This window comes from Dromaius novaehollandiae, chromosome 7, assembly GCF_036370855.1.
Source record: "Dromaius novaehollandiae isolate bDroNov1 chromosome 7, bDroNov1.hap1, whole genome shotgun sequence".
In the NCBI taxonomy this organism is placed as follows: domain Eukaryota; kingdom Metazoa; phylum Chordata; class Aves; order Casuariiformes; family Dromaiidae; genus Dromaius; species Dromaius novaehollandiae.
In genome coordinates, this window is record NC_088104.1 from 24,234,922 (window position 1) to 24,258,512 (window position 23,591).

Genomic DNA, 23,591 nt, shown 5'->3' on the forward strand with positions numbered 1-23,591 from the left:
TTACCTCTCCTGCTGTTTGCTAGTCCTGACATCACTGCTAAAACAGAACCAAGAACAGCAGTACAGGAAATTCTAGCAAAAATAGCCCAATAGCCTGGATGCAAGAAGGACTGTTTATTGTAGCTCATGAGATGCATCTGTTCAGAAAAAGTAAATAATTTGGAGAACAAGCAGTTCTAAACATGGTCTGTGTATTGCATTCAGAAGGTTGATCCAGGTTAATAATGCTTAAAGGTAGTTTATGGTTCTGAACTGAAACAAAGTTCATGGCTTTAGAACTTGCACAGTGAATCAAACCTTTTTGGCCTGTATTAATTTTTCATCTGGAATTACATCAATTATAAGATGAAGTTTTTGTTTTTTAATGAAACGTGAAGGGGATGTTTACATATTTTGGCTTTTTGGAACCATTTGATATGCTGCATTAAAGCTGCACAGCTGAGTACCCGCAAGTTGTATGTTTCTTTGCATGAGATGCTTTGTTCATATAAATGATAAAAGTTCAAAAATGTAAAGCATTGTTCCTTGCCTGCCTTTTAGGGAAAGCCTGAAATGTCTTGCCAAGCTCTAGCTTTTTCATCCCACCTCTTCTATTTTCCAGAAATTATTTTTTTCCTTGGTAATTAACTACACAGTTGTCTGGAGGAGGAAAATATTACTGGCACTAAAGCTCGCTCAATATGCAGACACAGCAGGCGAACACCTTGTAGCCCTTTGGCAGAGTACCAACATACCATTAATAAGCAAACAGCTTGAAAACTCAGCTATAGCAAAGCATTTGATATAGAAAAGGGACTTAGCTTTGATCTGGCTAATACTTTTCTTAGAATCACCACAGTATTATGTATAGTACAGTGGTCAAATTTAATTGGTCATAGTACCTATCTTTGCCCCCCTTTATACAGGGATGGTGCAAGAGAGGAACTCTTGAAGTGTGTGTTAGTTACAGATAACCCACAGTGTGGTTTTTTTGGAGGAAGATCGAAGGAAGGAAATAGGGATTTTTCAAACTTTTTTCCTCCTTCTCGTCTAGAGCAAATTAAAATAGTACAAAATGACGAGAGACCATCCAAGGTAACTCTAAGCTGTTTGTGTGCAATTCTGCTCCACTCTGCATGCAGTCTATTTTTGTTGTTCCTGCTGTGGTCACTTGAGACAGGTTTTAATATAACTCCAATTTGGAATGCTCGTTTCTGCATCTGGAGATGAGCAAACTCTGTCTCACCCCTCAGCAATGTCTACGGATAACAACAAACAGGTAAAACATGTCCAGGCAATGCTGGTTGGAGAGAGGCAGGGGGAGAAGTCAGATGAACCCAACATGCCAGTATCACTCAAATGGCTCTGGATACAGTCTGGAAGTATTTCTGTGACTCCTTACAAAAGTTATTGAGTACAAGTATTAAAGTAACTATAGTTATGGTAACAGTATGATAAGCATGCAAGTTTAAATGGTCCTGAAAGGCAAACTACCAAGACTTTGATACAGCCCTCAACGTTATTTTAAAAGACTTGTTTTCAAATCTTTGCTAATTACTGCACAGTACACAGATTGTAGTCAACCTGCTTTCTTGCAGTTAGCCCGGGACCCTTCCCTCTCACGAGTCCTTCAGTGAAATGCCAGTGCAGTGTTTATGCCAGCGCAGTTTTCTGCCGTGGCAGCGGCTGTGATGTGATTGAACACTGGATTAAAACTTTGAATGCGCTGGGCACAAAGAGCAAGCGGGGAAGGCTTCCATTAGGAATAAATGTCTGGGAGCCTAATTTAACAAAATGTTTTGTTTCCATGTTAGATGCACATTTTGGTGCATTTTCTCTGCCCTTGTGATCAAGGGTGTTTTGGTCTTGAGCCAAAGACTTGTCTGTACAGGGAGTTATCCTGGAATAATTACTCTGGAAAAAGTAATCTGGATTAACCCCATGGAAGCACAGTATTGTTCCAGAATAAGTTATTGGGAATATTAGCGTGTGGGTGCTCTGTCTCAGCTGCGCTTTTCTTTTTTGCTGGAATCGGTTTTGTGTGGAGAGAGGCTTCCCTGTCTGCATCTTAGATACCAGTGGAGAAGGAAAAAGGTATTGTCACACTGCTTAACATTCATAAGGTTTTAAAAACCTTGCATCCACTTTCCTAAACCAGAGTGTTATAACAAGACTCAGTTACAAATGGACAGAAAACTCTCCTGGGTGGATAGAAGTGTTAAGGTGTGCTTGAAAATATCCTTACGGGGTTATGGGTGAGAGCATGAGATAAGATGATACGGGATGTAAAACTGCGTATTGTTTGAAAACAAAGTGAAGGGGAAAAACTTCTCAGCTCTGTTCAGAGACAGGGAATGCTGAAGGAATGAAGTTTAAAGAAGAGGTGTATGTAGGCTAAGTCTGTGTTTTCACATGCTCTCTAAAGTCTTGAAAACAGGTATATATGCGCCGAGTCTCTTCGTGTAGGTGCCTTTGGGGGAGTACGGGCTGTAAATACCAGAAATACAGGTATTAGGCTGCCCCTGCCCGTCCTTCCTCCTCGGGCGCGGCGTCACGCCGGCGGCCGCCGCCTGCCCGCACCTCAGCCCGGCCGTTAACGGCTGCGGGCGCGCGCGCCGCGCCGCCCCGCACGGGCCCCTGCCCGGCCGCCAGCCGTGAGCGCCCGCGGCCTGCGCCGCCGCAGCGGCCCCGCGGGAGGGAAGGAGGCAGGGAGGCGTGGGGAACCCGGGAGACATCTTGCGCCTTGCCCGCCTCCCCCGCGGAGCGGCGCGGGGCTTCCCCGCGGCGGCGGGCGCAGGAGGGGGCGGGGCGGGGCGGGGCGAGGCGGGGCCGCCGGGGCACAACGGGCGGCCGCGGCGCGGGGAGCGGCGGCGCGCGGCAGGTCCCGTCCCCGGCCGGAGCAGATGGCGGCCGCGCTGCTCTTCTGCCTGCCCCTGCTGCCGTGCCTCGCCGGCGCCTTCAACCTGGACGCCGACAACGTGATCAGCCGGCGCGGCGAGGCGGGCAGCCTCTTCGGCTTCTCCCTGGCCATGCACCGGCAGCTGCAGCCGCAGGAGAGGAGGCTGTAAGTGCCGCGCCGTGGGCAGCGACCCTCCCTCCCCCTTCACCGCCTGGAAACTTCCCGGCCGCGCCGCACCGGGCCGGTCCCGTCCGCCCGCGGGGCGGGGGAGCCGCCTCGAGGAGCGGCGGAGCGGGCACCTGCTGGCCGCGGCGCTGCCGGGGGGCGGCGGGGGCCGGGGCGCCGCCGAGAGCTGGCGGGAGCTGGCGGGGGAGAAGGAGCCCATGAGGGAAGACGCTGCTCCTCCGCGGCGCGGTGTCCCCGGGGACGGCGGGCCGCCCTGCGGCGTGCAGGTGCCCGCGGGGTGCGCGCCCGGGCTCGTGGGGCGGTTTTGGCCTTTGCTGGTGGCTCGGGTCGCATTGGGCGGCTTTTGGGGGGAGGGGGGAGTTATTTGGTTGTTTGTGTTTAAAGAAAAAAAAAAGGTGAAATTGCACTTCTCGGATCACTTTCGCGACGTGGACGCATGCCACTATCCTGGCTTTGCGTAACGCGAACGCTGGTGTTCAAGACCGAACCTGCCTGGGAGTGAAAGTGGGAGATGATCCGGGGAGGACAGGAAAAATAAATCAATTAGCAGCATGTGGGTGAAAGTCAGGAACTCCCTTTGGAAAATCCAAGAGCAAAATAAGGCTCCTTTGTACATTGTCGGGAGAGCGGAGGAGTCCGTGCCTGTTCACAACTGCATTTGAGCAGGACGTGTGACCCCACCCTGTACAGCAGTGCTGGTGGAGCCTGTCTCGTATTAGGTATTTCCGTGAAATGAACCTCTCTCCACTAGTATTTTATTTTAGTTCGAGGGAAGATGAGCCAGTAATCCAAATAGAACGCACAGAAGAAGAAAATGGGAAAGCAATCATGTCCTTAGTGAAGTTAGCTAATAAACTTAGTTAAAAGTGTGATTTCATAGAAATCATAATGTGTAAAAGCATATAAATCACAAATAACCAATTCCCTCTTTACTGTAGTACGCAGAATGTCCCAAGGGAATTCTGAAGGGCAAAATACACACCTGGGGTTCCTTTTCAGCGTTCTGTGTCATTATTCTTGGCAGTATTAAGCATTCGTTGGTCTTTTTTTCATGAAGAAAGCAGTATTTGAACTTGTTAGTATCCCATGGTGGTGTCAGATGAGCATATCCGACTATGCAGAGATAGAAAGCCTATTGCTCAGAAGTCAGTAGAAGAGCGGTCGTAGTACTCAAGCAAGTCTGTTAAGTTTGACTGAAGTGCTTCGATGATTGTCAGTGTGAAGGTTCTGTATTGTACGTATAGTAAGGGCCTTCTCAGTACCCAAAGGCGACCCAGATGCAGGGACAGAGCAGAGCCAGATGCTCTCCCAGTTAGTGACATGGCTTTCTGAATCCAGGCTTTCATGAGAAACAAGGGTCTCTAACAGAGACAGGACTAGACTAGAGAAACCATGTTTTATGCTGATACGTACTTCTGAATATGAGATACCTTGACTTTTTTTTTTTGTCTGTTTGTGTGTTTTAACATAAAGAAAGGTTGTCTAATGATTTGAGTGCTACTCTGGGTCTTGGAAAACCTGCGTTCAGTTTTCTTTTTGTAGCACAAGTACGTTGTGATCCCTTTGAGCATCTTTTTTGCGCCTGTTAGAGTAGTGCGTGCCAGTGAGAGAACAAGATATTAAACATGCTGAGCTGTTTTGTGTGACACCTTCCTGGTGGAAACGGTGTAAGTATATTTCATAGGGACAGGGGTGTGTTAAGCTCCCTTCGTGTAGATTATGTCATATGAAACAGATGGGAGTTTTAATGGAGAAACTTGAAGTGAGGGCTCCCATGTTAGGCTGTACGTTTGTAAACCATGGGATAAAAATGAGTGATGCTAAAGTAATACTGAACAACTTTTTTGGCATGTTCAACAGATACCAGTTTGGATTTCTAAATGAATTGACTGGTTTATAGGTAGAACAAACTGTTTGCTATCTAGATATTCAGTGAAGGTGGGAACGGAGGTCCACTGAGAAACAAGTATGTCTAATACCTACGTGTTGCCCGTTACCTGTAACGTTTGTGTTCCAGCTCTGTTGCAAAGGTGGCTTTATGCCCGGCTACCTCTTGAGTCGGGTAGAATGACATAATAGCAACACTAGAAGTACTTATTTCACCCCTTCTTCTCAAGAGGATTCTGACTTCAAAGCTGTTATGGCTGTTTGAGTGTGAACACTGTTAAGCAGTTTTTTAAAATACACAAAACTCATTTCATTGTTGAAACTTAATTAAAAGTGACATATCAGTTCTCGTCTGGCAGGGCTGTGATACCAAACCAACCCCCCAACAGACCCTTTATAAAATCAGAAATGAGTTGCAGCTGATACCTGCAAGGTCACTGGATCCTTGTGTAAACAAGCAAATGTGAAAAGATGAAGTACATGAATTCTGTTCAAGGGCTGCTTTAGTCTGACTAAACAAGGGTTGGTAAAACATGCTGAATGCTCCTTAATTTTTCTCTTGCATCGCTTAAGTTCTCTTTTTGTCTAGCTGAGTGATTCAGTGTTAAGCATTATGAAGCATTATGCTCTTTGTAGAGCTGAGGGTGGAAGAGGTCTAGGAAGCGTGACAAATAAAGACACAGCGGAAATAGCCTTTAATTAAACATAATATTTGCTTTTGATCACCTTTTTCTTAGTCACAGGATAACTTGGGATTACATTATTACAATATATTACGTATATTAGCTTTAAATGGTAATCTTTTTGTTTGTTAGCATTAATTACTCATGCTATGTTTGCTCACGAGCAGTTACTTAACTCTTAGCAATATAGGTAAATGACTGTTCAAGAACTGCTTTGAATTTAGTTGTAAGTGGTACCTAGTTTAAGGTTATGGATTAATAACAGGGTTTTTTTGTGTGTGTGTGTGCGTGTCTGAGAGAATATTTTCAGGTGAGAGAAGCTGAAAAGTTCCTCAGTTGGAGAGGAGAAAGAGAAACACAGTAATGGAAAGTGGGCTGCTAATGGCATGTGGGTGTGGAAGACAGCAGAAAAGGCTAATGGAGCTCTGAGAGAGATGGACCTGTTGCCTTGTATACGATTGTTCTGTTTTTAGTCTGTCAGTGTGGTGAAAAGAAGGCAGTTCTGGTTCTAAGAAGTGGTGGTAGCACAGCTGCAGTGCACTTAGTCTGAAAACCAGAAGGTTTGTAACCTTGAGGGGCCTGACACTCTAGGACAGTATAACTATAGGAGTAATGTGGTTAAAGTTTAAGTAGTTCTGTGATGGAGAACATGAGTGTATGTAGTATCTGTTAATGAGGACTGTACTCACTAGATACATACGTACATATGCACGCCATATAAGATGTCCCACAGGTCCTTTCCAGTCCTTTTTGTTTGTAACTCACAATAATTTAAGCAATTTTTATAGATTAGAGCATAAGCCCTGTGGATATTTACATTTGTCTACAACTTTACTTGCAAGTAATTCTGATATTACTTTGAATAAAAGCAAGGAGCTAAATTGATATAGTTTTTTCTTCTTGTTCAAGGCAAAAAGGTTGAAGCTGTGGTAGTCAACAGTCAAGATGTTCTCACCAGAAGAAAAGCTGTATTGTTAAAAGCTGTGGATAGGCACAAGTCTGCTTTGACCATTAACAGCTATGAAGCCTCAAAAATTCTTATATTTTACTGCAGTTCTTACTTGTGGCGGGTTTTGCTGATATTGCATATTCCTACTGTAAGCCATTATATCAATAAATAACAAAGCTGCCTGTGGTCAGCATGGCTGCTGACATTGTTGTGCTGCTGCAGTGCATCCTCAGTGGTGCTTAGCCAGTGCTTCTGTGTTGACTGAGGGCTTGTGCTCATAGACTTTTTACTCCTGTAATAAAAAGGCTGGATTGTGCCGCTCTGCAGCGGAAAGCAGCAGTTTCTGCTTTCGGAAGTGTTGCAGTGTAATTCAGGCTTTAGATGTGACTGAAATTAATAACACTGCCTATTTGCATCCTTAGGATTTAAATGCCTTAATAATGCTGGTCTTTAGTGCATCTAGCAATACAAAAAATTGGATTTGCTATTAATTTTCCATGTTTTTTTCCCTAGATAGACCGTAGTAGAGTTTCCTTACTATCCCATTACACTCAGTAATTTTCTTGAGTATCTCTCTGGTTTTGTCTATGCAGACTGTTCCTGGATAACCTTCTTGGGATTCTTGATTAATCTCCTCATTCATGATAGTAGAGCAGTTTGTTGTCTGTGTTCCAGATAGATGGAAGTTCTGTGGCAAAGGTCAGGCAGGATTAAGGGAAGCTGGGAAAGAGGAGGGAGAAGTAGTTATGGAGTAAGATTGCTAGGACAGCAACAGGGGTCTTGATTTTGGAGGTGGTAGGGAAAGATTAAAAAAAAAATTCATCATACTAATACGGGTGAGAGGAAATAAAATAACTTAGTTGTTTAACATTAGGTAAGGGAGAAGAATTGCTATGACTGCTATAGGTGGAGTCAAGCTGCAGAAAGAAGGTAAGGGGCCTTTCTGTTTGTTTTTTGCTGTTTTTGCCCACCTCCCGCTGTGTTAAATTGGAGTTGTCCTGTTATCTGTTGCAGAGGGACAGCTGAAGGTACAAAACTGTGAGTTGCAGAGAAGGTTGACAAAGAGGCTCTGCATTTTGTGAACTGTCTAGTCATCCAGTGTGACAGGTCAGGTTTACAAAAGCTTGAAAACTCCATCAGGTGATAATTTCCACTATCTGACTCCTGATCTTGTTGGTGGAAAAGAATAGTTCAGGATCTTTTATTTTTTGTTTTGTTTTTTTCCCCTCAAAGGAACAGGAAAAGATTGCAGTCAGTCCTGCAGAACACTAATAGGAAAAGGAAGATGGAGTGTTGCACTGATGCACACTAGAAAGTGGCACTAGTTGAATCCCTTGCATCAGTATGAAAAAAGAGCAGACCTTTGGGTAAATGGACTTGCCTATGTTTTGCCTTAAACCGGATTTATTTTAGTTTGGCTTAAAATCAATATTAGTTTGTTTTTCTTAATAACAAAAATAAAAATTAATGTCACCCTCTGCACTATTATAACTGAATTGATTGAATATTACACTTGATTTGTAAAGTTAAAATTTAATTCAGTAACTAGTACAGTCTTGTGCAGAAGAAACCTGAAGCTGAGTGAATTCAAGACAAGGGGGCTGGCACACTGTCAAAACTGAAGAGCAGGAGAACACGACAATGTATTTCTGCTGACTTGTGCACTTACTATCACTATTTAAATTAACCATTTCACAGGGTTTTTATCTGAGATTTTGAAAAGGTAACCTTGGAATCAGTAATGAAGTGCAGGCAGTAAAGCTGGTTACGAGGGACCGGCTGTTGCAGTTCTCCGCAGGTGTGGCCTTCTCGTGTCAGGGCATGGCGTTAGCGTGCGGGAGTGCTGGTGCACGGCACAGGCGAGGGGTGCCTGGCCCTGCTGCATAGCTATTTGAGGAAGGCAGAATTCACTCCAGCCAAGGAAGTTCTCGTGCTTGTTTAGTGAAATTCTTTTCTCGAACAACAGAAGTGAGAGACTGATACAAGTTGCATCTACGTGAACATTTTGCCAGCGTAGTTATGTCATTTACACAAGGTATTTTTGTGTCCCCCCCTTCTGTTCCAGATTGACGCGAGGCTTTGCCAGCACAGCTGTGTTAGAGACTGGGCCCATGCTGGGAAGCCTTTGCTCATGTGGCTGTGCTGATAGGTCATACTTGCGAGGCACTAGTGAAGTTGCAGGTCGCACAGTGAAAATGTGCTTCCAACAGGACAGTTTAGTCCAGGTAGCTCCAAAAACGTTGTGCCGGGAAAGATGTATTACACTACAGTCCTTTTCCCTTAGCTATGCAAATCAGCCAGTACTGCAGCGTTGACTGGCATGGCAGAAATTCATAGTGTAGAACTAACTTTCAAATATGATAAATGGCAAACCTCTTATCCTGGTACTCCATCTCCTTGAGACACTTGCTTTTTAAGCGGTCATATACTTTTTAGATAACACTTTTTTTATGGTCACATGCAGATGTTTAAGATTCTTGATCAAACCTGCATGACTTCTATTACATTGCTATTATTAAGAATGAACAAAAGAGTAATTGGTTGCTGTGTCAGTAGGAACCTTCCATGAGTAAGGATGGTAGGATGTGCCTTTTGTCTGCAGTGCTGATAAATAGCCTTGTGTTCAGACTCCGGAATTCAGAAACAGCCTAGGCTATCAGCTTCAATTAAAGCTCATAAAACTGTTAGGCTCTTACTGGAAAATGCATGTACCTGATAGAAGTGCTTTGTTTCATAGCTTTTTGTCTTTATCTTTGCTGAGCCTGACTGATGAATATGTTTCTAATGTAAGAGGTACCATCTCTTTGGTTTGGTGCTGTTGCTGGAGTGTAAAATTTGCAGGGTAGAGATGGTGACAGGTTTGGGAGAATAATGGCTTAAGATTTCTTATTTTTAAATGTTCTTGTTTTTGAATGTCTCAAATTTAAATTTTTAAATGTGAATGGATATCTGTGGAGGCACAAACTCATCTCTCTTAAGGCAGTATGTTTGGAACGAGTTGATGTTCTGTAAGATACTACTCTGTATAGGGAACACGGACCTGCCAAGCCCTTACAAGAGCACGTAAATAATGGCTCAATTAACCAAAATTGCTTTAAGTTCTGCTCCATGTTGTATTCATCTCTTTCTAAAAAGATTGAACGTATACCAAGTAGTTCTTATGAAATAATATTAGAGCATACATCAGCCCTAAGGAACACAGCATATGCTGGCCCAGACAGCTGTTGTGGCCAAAGTATTAGACACATCTCAGAAATGGAAGAAGAACAGGATCAAAATGTTAATCTTGCATACTTTTTAAACTCGTAAGGTTAGAATAACGTAACTAGAACAAAATAGCGCAGTACAAACAAGGACAGACCTTGATCTCAGGAAGTAGAAGAAAGACTATACTTGTTATTAAACTAAATGAAAACTATGCAAGCTGTAAGTTAAGGACAAAAGCAAAGAGTTCTTGACAAGTTGTTGTGTTCTTGAGCAAGGGTAGTAAGCCCTAAAGAACACAGTGCTTAATCATGTCCAACAACTGGGCAGAGAAGTGTTGGGGGAAGGGTTAAAGCATTAGAAAAACCAGCAGCTATTCTCTTCCATTTCAGACTGAGCTGGTATAGACAAACACAGACAAAGTAAGCATGGTTGTGCGTGCATGTCTGACTGCTAAAGCCTTCAGTGAAAGTGTCCATGATGTGTTCCATTATGAAAAGGTCATAATACTTAACGTTGTTTACTTTAAATAAGGATGGGGGGGCTCATCCTATACTTCTCTTATCTGACACAGACCAGTTTCAGAACTGTAGCTGTGAGCTAGATGGGCTAAAATGTATTCGAAGAGCAGAACCATTTATCACCTAAAACCTGAAGGGGGGAGTGAACTGGAGAAGTGCGTCTCTCTGTACCTCCCTGTATTGAGCTGAAGCCTGAAATGAGAGGTGGGGTGCTGATGGCGGTGCACTTGCTGCGTGCTTGCTTTGCGCTGCTTCTCGGCTGTGCCGGCTGAAGCTGCGCGAAGAATTGAGGCTCTGTGTAGCGCTGGAATCCTGAAAGGTTCAGCTGGCAACCAACTGCTTGTGGAGCTAATTGCTGTCCCCGTCTCACTGACTGACTGGCACAAGAAGATTTATGTTGCTATTTAGACCTAAAACATGACCCCATCAGCTACAGAAGGGTAGAAAGCGAGGGAGACAGAGAGAATATTGATCAAGATGCAGGGTTGTAAGGAGAATGCTATTCAAGTATTTGAAGTATGCAGTGTGCACAACACAAGGCCCGCATTTCTGCACGCTGGCCGGTTTCAAAGCAACAGGATTTGGGACGGACTTGCCAGGAGTCCTTCTGCAGCAGGGGCATTGAAAGGAGCACTGTATAGTTAAAAGATCTGCAAGCTGGAACCTTAAAATTTTGCCATGGTTTCTCTTTTCATTTTCCAGTTTTTCTGAGGTCTTGCAGGCAGTAGATAGTTTTCAAGCAGGTGTCCACAAAGAGCTGGGATGTAGTGGTAGTTTTGGATGCAGACTGTGTCAGAATTATTCTGAGAAGGTAAGATGAAATTTTTGTATCAGTTTTATTGTTACAGGTCTTACCGTTTTATTTCTGGTCAGATAGTTAACTTCTAATGAATATGGCTGTCAACTCTTGTGCGACTACCTTGATTTGTGAATAAGACTCCTTAAACTGACATATACTTTAAGAATAAGGCAAAAAAAACCCCAAGTATTGATCTGTCTTCATCCACCTGTGGGGTTGTAGGTATTGCATTAAGTCTAGAGTTAAAAATAACATTCATGTGTGTAGAAGGTCCTAATTCATTTTGTTATGGTGTAGCAGAAAAATATCTTGTACCTTGCCTGAAGGAGATCAATAATAGCCTGTGTTGTAACTACTTCAGAAACACTGGCTAACCCCATCAATCTTTACCTGGACTGTTTGATGGATCAGGTCTGTAATTGTGTAAGACCTATGTATATTTTTGTAGTTTGACTACCAAATGTTTTTTATTTAATTAAAAAAATTTATTATGTAAGCTTCTTAGAAGTCTCTTTATTGTTGGTGATTCTTTAATAAATATTATGCAGTTGTCTAGCCTATTTCATCCAAAGATCCCAGTGTAATGTGTAGTGATGTTTATTGTTTCTTTAACTGTGAAGTAGGAAAAAAAAGGGGGAGCATGAAATCACTGCTATGGTGCTACCCAAGAAGAGTGCAGTTTTCAGTACACAGAAAATATGCGTTAATAATGCTGCTAATGTTAATTTGTAAATAACAAAGATAAACTTATGCAGAAGCAGGACAGGTAAAGTGGTTTCCCATAAATGTTTTTTCTTGAAGGATAACAAGCAGAGAAGAATGGTTATACCGATCTAATTTCTTACTGTCTGGACTCTCCACAAAATAAAACAGAACGTTTCTCAAATGAGTATATTGAGTTGCTGGCGTGTTACAGCAGTAAATTGTTCGCCAGTCAACATGTGCCAGTCTTGTTCTTCTCTGCTAAACTCTGCCCAAAACCCTTTCCACATGTGCCAGAGCAACTGTTGCTTTTGTAAGGAATGTAATAGGGTAAATTTTTCATAGAAGATGCATTATCTATTTCAGAAGAATTGCTGTTTAAAATCAGCTGTTGTTTCTTCTTGTTTAAATGTTTTAGAATCAACCTGGAACTGGGTGAAGCGTTCTAATCGTAACTGTAAAAATACCATGTTTTGGAAAGATATTCTGCAGAAAGGACAGGAATTAGGCTATCAGGCAAATGGCCATTTAAAAACAAGCAAGCAAAAATCCACCTTATTGAATGAGCAGTTGGTGTTGTGTACTGTGAGATGTTAGCGAGAAAATTTACACCTCACAGTGGTATTTAGCAAGAGTAGGGTACAGTAAGGCCTAGGAACATTTGAAGAAAGAAATATAAAAAAGATCTGGAAAACATTGAATAATCCATTTATTGACATTTGATATTGAAGAGTCAGATATGGATAAGCAACCTGCTGCTATGGAAGTGGTGAGAGAAGAATGTAGCTTAGAAAAATCAAAAATGAATTTGAAGAAATGTCTCACTCCCATTTTAAGTGAATAATGCAGTACTTTAGAAATAGTGAACTGAGCCATAGGTTAATAAAACTACCTTTGCAACTTTAGCATATTCTTGGTAGATGAACTTCCTTCCACTTAAGATATTGAGAGTATTACCTGCTCTTTGGCTCTGTTGGAGTGTTGGCTGTTTTTCTCATTTCCTGTTACAGAACTGCATCTAAAAATATGTTATTTCCTAAGATTGATTTCCTTTGAGCAGTTGTTACAGTGCGAGTGAGGATGCTTCCTGCCTAATTGCAGTCCACAGCATTGAAATGTACCTATGTCCCTCTACGGTAACAAGGTGCGGGCCCTGCAATGGATTTCCCTGTTGGCAAGTGAGCTTCTAGGTTACTTTTCAGCTCTGTTCTTCTTTGCATTTGTCTCTGGCTTTCAGGGAACTTGGGGATCTTTGAGATGTCATTACAAGGAACAACAAATAAGATCTATCAACATTTTTGTTAATTAAATCTGCTGAAACAGGCTGATAGTATCGGCACGAATCACTGAATTTCTGATAAGAGACTTAAGGTCTTTCTAGTGAAGATGAAAGAGGCTTTTTTTCCGGTGGAGTTAAGCATGTTTAGCTTTTGCCTGCTTCATATAGCGCTGGTACTCACACCCTTCCAAAGTAGGTTTCCAAAATATATATTTAAAAAACAAAGCAGAACAAGATTGAAAATATGGTTGGGATTACTGATCCCTGTACTGCGTGCGGTTGTTTGCTCAGCGCATGCACAGGTCAAAGTTCTGAGGGAAGCGCGTGTTTGTCGGGGACGTGCTCCAAAGTGGCAACCACCTGCTGCTGCGAGCAAGCCCAGGAGCATCAGCTGTGGCTGAATTTTCTCGGTTCTTCTTTTTTCATAGCTCTTTTCTCACTAATTTTGTAAACGCAATTGTAAAGATTGGTTGGTCTTGCATTTTTTCATTGGCACTGCTAAAGCTGTGTATTAGTTAAATGTGCCGGCTCTGTCTGGACCTTTGCTTTGTCCAGCAAAGTGTATGAAAATTGCTCATGGCTCCTATTTAATCATCTGTGTTTGTTTAGTATGAAATGAGAGATAAGTGAAAATGACATAATTTTCTTGGCCAGAGGTACCAGGAATAATCTGATATATGAAAAAAAAAATGTATGAAAAATATGTAACTAATTGTTGTAGCCGTTACTAAGAATACGCCATAATTGTGTAAGCCCTGTAAAGTTTGCATCCATTCAACGTACGTTTCTGCTAGAGAAATGATGGTAATCATGTAATCTGGCCCCAGAACGTTGCTTAAGAGTTAGGTTTCCTCTCTCTCCTCAGCCATACCGCATTTCTGCAGGCAGTGAAAGAATACTTTGTTGTCAGCTGAGGTTCAGTCCTAGTAATAGGTGAATTGCTGTTTGCACAACTCTCAGCCTACAAGAAAATATGGTGTTAAAAAACACCTGAAAGCAAATCGTTATTTCCAGGTTTTGCTCAAGTGAGAATGTGGGGAGCAGGGGAAGATGCAAAAAATGTATGTGCAAGGGGAAACGTGCAAAAATTAAGTATGTATGCAAGTGGAGGGGGGCAGTACATAGCTGGGGAGAATGCAGTGGGTTTCCTGGCGCAGTCTCAAATCTAAGTTACTTTGCACAAAGAAGCAGCTTGTTTTCAGATCTTGCAAGCCTGTTGAAGTTCTCACAGTTTGTAGGTTTCTACTGACAGTAAAATACAATGTTGCTTCTTCACAGCTCCCTATATGGAGAAGTTTCTTGTGAATTTAGGATTTAATTCTGCTTATCTATTTGAGCTCTTTCTTAATACCTGCCAGGAACATAATGAGGCTCGTTAAGGAGCTGGACTGAATGGGCACCTTCTTGATGTACAGCTGGTTCCACTACAAAGATATCTTATTGGAGTGACACTTTTCAAAGTGACATGTTTTCAGTTAATTTGGTAAATATGTGTCAGTAAATGTATCCAGTAACACATCTGTTTTTCTGATTAAGTTCATGGTTTGAAGAAAAGCCTCACTCAAACTTTTGATCCTGTTTTATACATTTAATCTAGGGCTGTGATGCTTTTAAGGTTGGAGGCATATTTCAAAAACTGTGCTTTAGTGTATAAGTGACTTCCAGCTGTCTAAAGGTTTGTTTGCACACTGTTTATGTGCTTACTCTCTGAAATATGTGTTAGGAAAGTGCAAATCTCATTTACACCTATGAGTGTGCGTTGTGGGTAGAACTCCCTCCCACTCCCCCTGGATATGTCGTTCTGATTTCTTGGGCTTATTTTGGGGAACATGGAGGGCAGAGCTATGCTCAAAACTCTTACTAGTTTGGTTGGTTTTGGTCGGGTGAATTTCCCGCTAAGGCTTTGGTCGTACACTTTACTTGAATGTGGTGAAGAACTTGTTTTGTCAGCTTGTGAATCTGCAATAGTTGTATATTACTGTGTGCATCTAATGCAAGAGTTTTATGCCTGTCTTGTTTTATTTCCCCTCCAATTAAGAGGGGGAGCCAGGGGGAAGGTGGCAAGTTTGGGAGAGAAAGAGCAGCAGGAGTCTTTTAAATTGTATCTGCTGGTGAACAAATAGCAGTGTGGGACCACAGCTTCAGTTAGCTTCGGGAATAGTCTGCGCTTCAAATAATGGTAGGCTGTGTAGTAGCTGTAACATGATATATTGTCCATGATTTTAGTGTGAAGTGTCTGTGCCTCTTATTGAGCTTCCTTCATACCTTTTAATGATTTTATTATGGTCTTAAATGAAACTGATGTAGTTCATTCAGTGAAACAAAAATAGAGGAGTGAAGTATCAACCCAAATATTTGTTCTGCACTTGTGTTCAAACTCCTACAATTTTTTTTTAACGGCCTTTGTCATACTAATGAACAGTATGTGCCTGTTACGGTTGTTACCTCTCTAACAAATAGTGCCTTCAAATAATTGCTGGGAGCACTACTCTTTCAAATTGCCTTTGGAAAAAAAGTAACCAAGTGTTTTTGTATTCTGATTACTTCCATGTTCATTTTCTAAAATGTACCTGGTAAATTACGTGATACTGCTTTCATTTTTCACGGAGTTCAAAGGGAGGTGGCATGTAATGTAGGGAGCACAAAGACAAGCCCTGCAGAAAAGATGAAGTCTGAGTCTGAATTCTAAGGTCATGTGTGGCAGAAATGGTCAATGGCCGTTTCCAGAAGATAATAATTCCCAACTTCTATTGTGTACTTGCTTGCTTGAGCTAGTAGAGTGAGCATGTCCATAAAAAACTTGATTATAGTGCATCTGGTGTCACTCACTTGCCTCTGTACATAACAGCGGCAGCAGCCTCTTCTTTTGCAGCCTGTTTGCCACAGGAGCTCAGGCAGTGCTGGACAAGGAGATGGGGCAGGACCCTGGTTTATGGGGTTGCGGGCGTGAGACTGAGATTCCTGTGCGGCAGTGGCCTGTTTGACAGGAGCAGGCAGCAGGGCTGGAGGATGGACGCTGCGCGTGCGTGGAGCTGGGGAGCGCGGGGTCACCGCTGCAGCCAGTCCTGCTGGCGTGCGGTGCTGCTGCTCAGGACCTGTGCCTTGACACACCGGAGCTGCCCGCTGTCAAGGGCAGCACACTGTGCCCCACTGACTAATGATGGGATTTCCCCGGGCTGCAAATGAGCCACATGTGGACAAGGTGGCTGGGCTGGCTGCGGAGTGCTGGGACCTTCACCCCCAAGCTTGTTTCCTTAAACAGCATGCTTGTCGTGTCTGCAGTTGAACCCTTTGTTCTTGTAAGAGGATTTCATGCGGTGGCAGGCACTGCCATGCTACAAAATCTGAGCGAAAATCTCTTCAGCCTTATTTGTTTTACAGTTCATCCAACATTAATTATAAAACTGTCTAGTACATGTTTCACAGTATCACTTCATGCTTAGATCTGCCTTGTGCATGGATGGATTTTGTTCTTACTTTAAATCTAAAAAGATGTATAGTGTGTAAAGGAGAGATTAAAGAAAGCTATGGGTATTATGCAGGCCCTTTGCTATTTGGCGGTGTGAAAAGTGTCGTGTATCTCCTAGTCTGTAACCAGAGAATAGGGCCTGAAACGGAAAACTGTATTTCAAAATACGGCTTTGGAACCAAATGGACCATTTTTTGTAGTTTGCATGCAGAAAAATGCTTTCTACCAAGATTAACAACAGGTCCTTGCTCTGACCATTAAGTCACTAATATTTGTGTTAGTGGGCGAAAATCTGAGCCGCGATGCTTATTTCAAATCCGTACAGACTGAGCTCTTGACTGTAGGGGAGGAAGTGTTTATTTTTCCAGGTGACTTTGAGAAAGTCAATAACTAGTGGCCTTTGCAGAACAACAGGTGGCTCTGTGGTTCCGGTTGTGCTTTGTAATAGATTGCCCTGGTCATTCTGCTGCTTTTCCCAGCTCCTGCCACAGGCTGCTTTCTGAAGGAGGCTGATCTACTAAAATGAAAATTGCAATCCCTTAAATGCCAGGCCTCCAAGGAAACAGAGATTAATGGTGTGCTTGGTTATAACTTTACATTGGTAGTTGGAAAATGTGACTGTGGAGTAGCATATTAGGAGAATTATCAGTCACTTAAAATAGCTGTTAATAACAGCATGGGAATGATGAGTATCTCTGTAGCTAATGTCACAAGCATGTTCCCCACTGCCACAATTACTTGCTGCATTTACCAGGAGAGGGTTTTTTTGGAGAAGCCCAGTCTGTTGGTTCAGCTCCAGTTGCCATTGCCAGCGTAAGCCTGCGGAGGGAAGATCTCTTTGCGCTCATTGGCCTGCGGCGCCCTTTTCTGCACCTTGTTCCTAGTGCTGGAAGCAGAAGCCCAGTCAGAAAGCGGAGGTGGTGCCGCCGGTATTCAAATGCAGCCTCTGTGCCATTGACAGTTCTCGGCTGTGTTGAGAAATACTGTGTGGGTTAAGAGGTTTCCCTCCTCCCTTTTCCTAAAGCTTAAAAACTATTGAGATACTTATTGCCTGAGGGAAGTTCTTATATGACAGCGATTTGGCCCGGAAGGGTGGGAGCAGCATCTTTGTGGACCGAGGCCCAATCCTGTTCCCAGGGCGATGGGGACTTGGCATCTGTTCACGTGAATGAGAGCAGAACTAAGAAGCATGTAGGCTGTTTCTCAGTTCCGTGTTACCTGTGACCTCTTCGTTCTCCTGAGTTGTTGCTAGCATAAAGCACTTTTCTCTTGTGAATTATTAATATATTCTTTTTTTTGCAACACAGATGTAAATAATAATTCCTAAGTATTGGCTTGGACTGACAGAAGTTTGATCCTGGGGCCATAAGGGCTAAAAGGATGTATAAAAGGATGGGTGGATGTATAACATAGATGGACAAACTGGTACAAGAGAAATGAAAAATCTTCTTCCATAGAAAGCTGTCTAGATGTCCAGACTGAGATAAGTGATCTCTGCCTGGAGATTTTAAGCATCTGATACAAAATGGGGGATGTGACTGGTGATTGGGTAGTGCAAATTTAACCTAAGTAAGAGTCAGTGGTAATTATTCAAGTTCTTCATTTTGCTCAATAGAATTAAACTCCATGAGGACTAAGTACTGCGAGTGTGGGAAGAAAAGCATGCAAGTGCGTATGCGTCTACTCAGGAGTGGAAGAAGTTTCGTACGATTTAGCTTCATCATTTTTCAAATTTGCCCCCCTTGCGTATATGGAGTCTTTCTGAAAACACAATGAAGTGCAAAGTCTACAGTGGCAGCATTGTTATCTGAGAATAGCAACCTTAAATTGGACATTTGTGCTCAATGAAGGCTGAAAAATTGGAAATTGCTTACACCACTGACTATTTTATTCCGCCTATTTGTGGAAATGGCTAATGGTTTGTTACCCAGGAAACACTTCCAGTGATTTCTGCTCCAGTCTGTTAAAGCTCAGAGCTGGCACTATTAATGTGGTGCTGTTAGTTTGAAAGAAAGGATGGCAAAGATGCAGTGCCTTGTTCAGAGTAGAAGATACCATGGAAAAGGAAAGAATTTGAGGAATGAAGAAAGGTTTGGAAGATAGCAGAGTATCTGAACTGAATGCAGACTGTGATATTTCTTGTATTTGTTTAAATCAGAATGTGACTTGCTCAGTGGCAGCTGTTTGCTTTCACGAACAGGATTTTTCTTTCCAAAAATATTAATGATATTTCTCCCTTCTTTTGATTTGCTTTCTTTTGAGTTAGCATCTAATCCAGAGATATTGTAATGAATCACTGGCAGTTTTTCTTTGAAGTGTGTTTTGAAAATTGTGTTGTCCTTCAAAAGTGCCAGGCTTTAAGTGGGGAAAAGAAAATTGCTGGGAAGTGAGGGAGCTACTTCCCCAGAGCTTGGAGTTGTTTTTGTATTTCCTTTGATATGTTTTTCTCATCTTAACTGCAGCTTTCTTTTTGGAAGTAATTAGGGTAGTTTTGTGAACAATATTGGTGGAGGTTCAGAGAGCTTTAAGCATAAACAATTCCCAATTCCCACTGTTACTGTTGTTTTCATTAGCTGAGAAGGATTTTGTAGCCACGCAATAAAACTGTCACAGCTGCCTACTAAATGCCTCAAGTATTATCAATGAAAGCAGAGAGGATTTCAATCAGCAGTTTTCTGGTTAATATTCCTTGTTATTTGTTAAGATAGAAAGCTATTTGTGGTGTATTTTGTGTTGGATTTTAAGAACAGTATTGGGCTATTACTGATTTAACGTTGCAGCCTTTCTTCTTGTTCGTCTGATTGCTGTTGCTGAGTACGTGTCAATGCTAGTTGACAAACTGAGGCGCGAAGGCTGCCTAGCTATGTCTCGATAGTCGGTTCCCACCTCCTTTCACGTCTTTGAAATATGTGGGTAGGTATACAGCATGTTTTCTTTAAGCATACACTTAGCCAAAGATCCCTTCCAGCTTTAGATGAAGTTGGTAAGAGTTTTGATGCCTCTTTGGGGGCTTGAATAGTGTTGACATAATTCATGGAGTGAAGTGTTTCTTGCCTCAGCCGTGTCCTTGGGGAGTAACAGCAGTGAACTAGAGCAGGTATAGCCATGCCCTGCGTCTGGAGGGGTGTAGCGCTTCGCCGGGCCCTGCTCACAAGACGGGGTGCTGGGGTGAGCACGGCTGGGACGCATCAGGGGAGCCGGGCCAGCGGCACCTGAGTGCTGCAGACGCCATCCGCCTGCGTGGCCATTGCGTCTCGGTGTTAGTTAAACTGGCGTCACGCACAGACTGGGAGCTCAACCTGTGTCTCTATAGGATTATCTGAAATTCAGCCACGAATCTGGGGTTGTAACGGAGTAAATCTGTCCCTAGAAGCCGGCAGATGTTCAGTAATTGTCGGTGGGGCTTCAGTCGTCATCCCCCATCTCCAAAAAGTAGTTAAGAGAAAGCAATAATTAATCTAATTCTAACCGATAGAGCAATACGGCTGATACATTTCGTTTGATATTGGAATTTTAGTTTGAAATTGGAAAGTGTGTTTTAATTATAGGGTATAAATGAAACCAAAGAGCATTGTAGCTTTGTGCCAGGGTATGATACAATTCTGATTTTTTTTTTTTTTTTTTTTTTAGTATTGTCACTTCATAGATGTTTCTTTTGATCTGTAGAAATGGCATTTTTATTGAGGGTAACAGAATGAACTACTGTTAGAAGTTCATTTAACACCTGTACAGACTGTTTGGCTTGGGGGGGAAATGTGATCACTTTGCAGTGTGCATTTAAGCAAAATGAATGGGGAAGATCAGGATTCAAGGAATACGAAGCATCTGATTCTGCAATTTACATGAGGAATAGTCTTTTTTTGTGTCTGACTTTTAGCTCATTTGATAAATGCTAGATGCTAAGTCATCACAACTAAAATCGTAAAAAGTTAAGGCTCCGTCAGCAACTCGTGCTCAAATAGGTTTGTGTTTGGTACATTGTATGGTTTAGCTTCTGCTATCTGCATGGTAATACAACATGAAATAGAAAAATCAGTAGAATATCCACGTTTTGGAGTCTGAGGTAATCACCTCCAACTGAGTCTGCAGTCTGGACAACTGGGTGTTATTTTGGTATAATTGTAATGCAGCTTCTGGAGCCTCGGTGTGGGCAGGCAGACCTGGGAAAGTTCTGGCTGCAGCTCTCACCCGCCTGAAAGGAGAAGTCACAACAAATAAATGAGTCATACCAAGATCAGGAGGGAGAAATGAAGAACTTATTTTTCTCAGTCTTCATTTGCAGAGGAAGATCTTTCATTTTTAGTCTTTGTGTTTCATCCGCTAATATAAGTAGATAGCGATATCTAGAAAAGCACTTCCTTCCCCCTGCTATCTCCTTCCTTTTACAGAAAGAGATTTTGCTCGCCATTGAAGATGCTGAACTGGAATGTGCATAGCTGCAAACAGAATTACCTTGTGGGTGGGGTTTTTGGTTTTTTGTTTTTTTGCATAATGAGCTCAAACTTGATTAAATTTCCTTTATTAAAGCTCAGCAGAATAAGTAGCCATACAATAATGACTGGAATGTGTCTGCACTCTGCAAGACTGCTGAGCAGGCAGCACAGCTCGGTCAGGCCGCGTACAATCTGATTGATTTGGACTGCTTCAGTCATGCTGAAGTTCACACTGGTGCGTGATCCCATGTCATACGTCCTAGGCTTCATGCACACTTTCTCATTACTGTTCTTCTATTTTTAAATAAATAGTTTGGTTTCTGTACCTCTGTGAACAGTAGGCAAGGTGAATAGTAACACTGTCCATATAGAAGTCACAATGTGCTTGATGGGGCTTGTTGTTTTACGTGATTTATTCAGTCAAAGATTAGATGCACGTGACTTTCTTGTTCGCATTTCCTAATAATGTTGATAATCCTAATAATGTTGATAATCCTCGTCTCTTTTAGTAATCTGCCTAGCAGAACCTGGAAGTGTGGGTTTAGTCTGCTCTGCTGTGCTCTTTCGGGCAGATATGTAGTAAAGCAATGTAGATGGGCTCCTCCTTGTTTTAATACCTCTCTGGCTGCCACTTGAAAATACATTTCAGTATTTACCATTGTATCTACCTGAATGGATTTAATCCTTTACAAGGGCCTGTACATAGTGTGTACTACTGTTTAATTGTCTTGTGACTATAATAAGACTCGCAGCATTGTGTAGCAGCAGTGTACCTAGCAGGATTCAAGGGTTTTTTTTGTTTCTTGGACCTTGAGGACTAATGACAGGATTTCTGACAAAACTTCTTTGAAGATTGGAGGGTTTTAAATAAGTCTGCTTCAAAATACTTTTTTTACAGTGAAAATGAACTTGGGAAAAACTGAGATTTGGTTTGGGGGTATGGCCAATGGGAAATATCTAAGGTAGCATATTTCCTCTGAGATCCTGTTGGCCCTAATTGAAACTTTTCTTAGTAGCCTGAACCACTGCATTTTTCATCTATTTGTCCTTAACAAGTGTCTGTTTGAGATGTCTTAGCATGTTGTGGGAATTTTAGGTCAAGTGGCACATCTTTTCATTTATCTGCTGTTGGCTAAGCTGCTTATTCCTTGATGCCTCAGTGGGTCTTCCCTCTGGCTGAATCATGACCAAGATTATGGGCACATCATCATGGTATGTCATAAAAGATATAATTTAGCTAGGGAGAGGCTATAATCTAGCTCTCCCATAGAAGAGAACAGGGGCATAATTTTCTTGATCTAGCACCATTGCAGTCAGTAGTATACAGACAGACGGTGACCGTGAGTTACTGAATTTCACTAACAAAAATCTGATCAGAATTTTTATGTTTCAACATTCTGATCACAACTAAAACCTTAGGTCTTCTGGAACTGAAATGTTTCTTTAAGTTCATTTTTTTCCAAAGCTTTGGATGAAAAAGGTGAAATAATAGAAATCTTTGAGTTAGGAAATCAGTGCCTCTGCTTTTATAAATTTCTGATTGCTAATATTAGCAAATTTAAATCTCATCTTATCTGTCTTTTCCTGGAGGGTAACAGAACTGAGGAGAAAATGTGTCTATTCCCACATTAGCAATAGCTCAGAAACTGATTCTTTTGCAGAAGAATCACTCCTCAAAGGTTGGTGTTAAATGCCCTGTTGCCAGAATTAGAGTGTGAAGTTATTAATGGCCTTTCTAAAAGCATGGTTGTTTAGATTAGACTCTCGTGGTGACTGCTACATTTCTGAAGAAATCTTTGAATAAAATGCCAGACATGTAGGGGGAAGAGAAGATAACAATTTAGAACAAAACACACCTGATTTTATGTATGTATCAATCAAAAGCAAACATTTTGCCAAAGGCTATACTACTCAGCAGGTCAAATTATGGATTTTTGAAGAATTTATTTTATATAAAATCAGTGAAAACTCTGTTGTTTCACAGCACATTTTTCTGTTTCAAAAATGTCTTTTTTCATAATAGATCATTTTCATTTTCTCTCATATTAAAATGACATCAAAGAAACATTTTCTTGATAGTGGAAATCTCTGTATTAATCGTAACTGATCAAGCTGGTGTACGTTAGATGTGAATAAAAGTGAGTTTTGGTTTCCGTAAGTTTGTAAGTGTGTGTTGGGAGGCTGGAAGCGTTCTGAGGTGCAGCGGTTTGCTTTGCCCCCCCGCCTGTCCCAAGGCACGGGCAAAGCTTGCTTTGCCCGAGGGGAAGGCTGTAGCTGAAGCCCTGAGGACGGCCTGAGATCTCCTTTGTGGATCTGGCTGTATTCCCAGCGTTGCCCTCCCTGGTGCGGCAGTGTCAGAGAGCTCTTCTTTCAAGCAGGGCTCTTACCTACCAGGGTCAGGAAGCGCACGGCGTGCAGGTCGGCCTCCATGCGTGTGTCGTACCTGCAGGGTTGTGCCTATCAGTAGGTTGTTCTCTCTTCCTTGTTTTTTCAGGTAAACACGATGTTTCTTGTTTCTTTACCCTCCACAAACTGTGGTGCTGTTGTTGCATACCGGTTGTCACTAATTTCAGTTAGTGAACTTCAGAGGTGGCCTGTGCT

The 23,591-nt window shown here is 42.3% G+C and overlaps 1 protein-coding gene across 2 annotated transcripts in view; it reads left to right on the forward strand.

Moving 5' to 3' along the window:
* The first annotated feature begins 2,802 nt into the window (after positions 1-2,802).
* ITGA6 (integrin subunit alpha 6) overlaps positions 2,803-23,591 on the forward strand; it is a 47,155-nt gene continuing 26,366 nt past the window's right edge. The window contains exon 1 of one of the 2 annotated variants that reach the window (XM_026093117.2): positions 2,803-3,043. In XM_026093117.2, coding sequence (XP_025948902.1) covers positions 2,883-3,043 — 161 coding nt within the window. In that variant the 5' untranslated portion in view covers positions 2,803-2,882. The remainder of the gene's footprint in view (positions 3,044-23,591) is intronic. The other variant, XM_026093124.2, reaches the window with a different exon arrangement.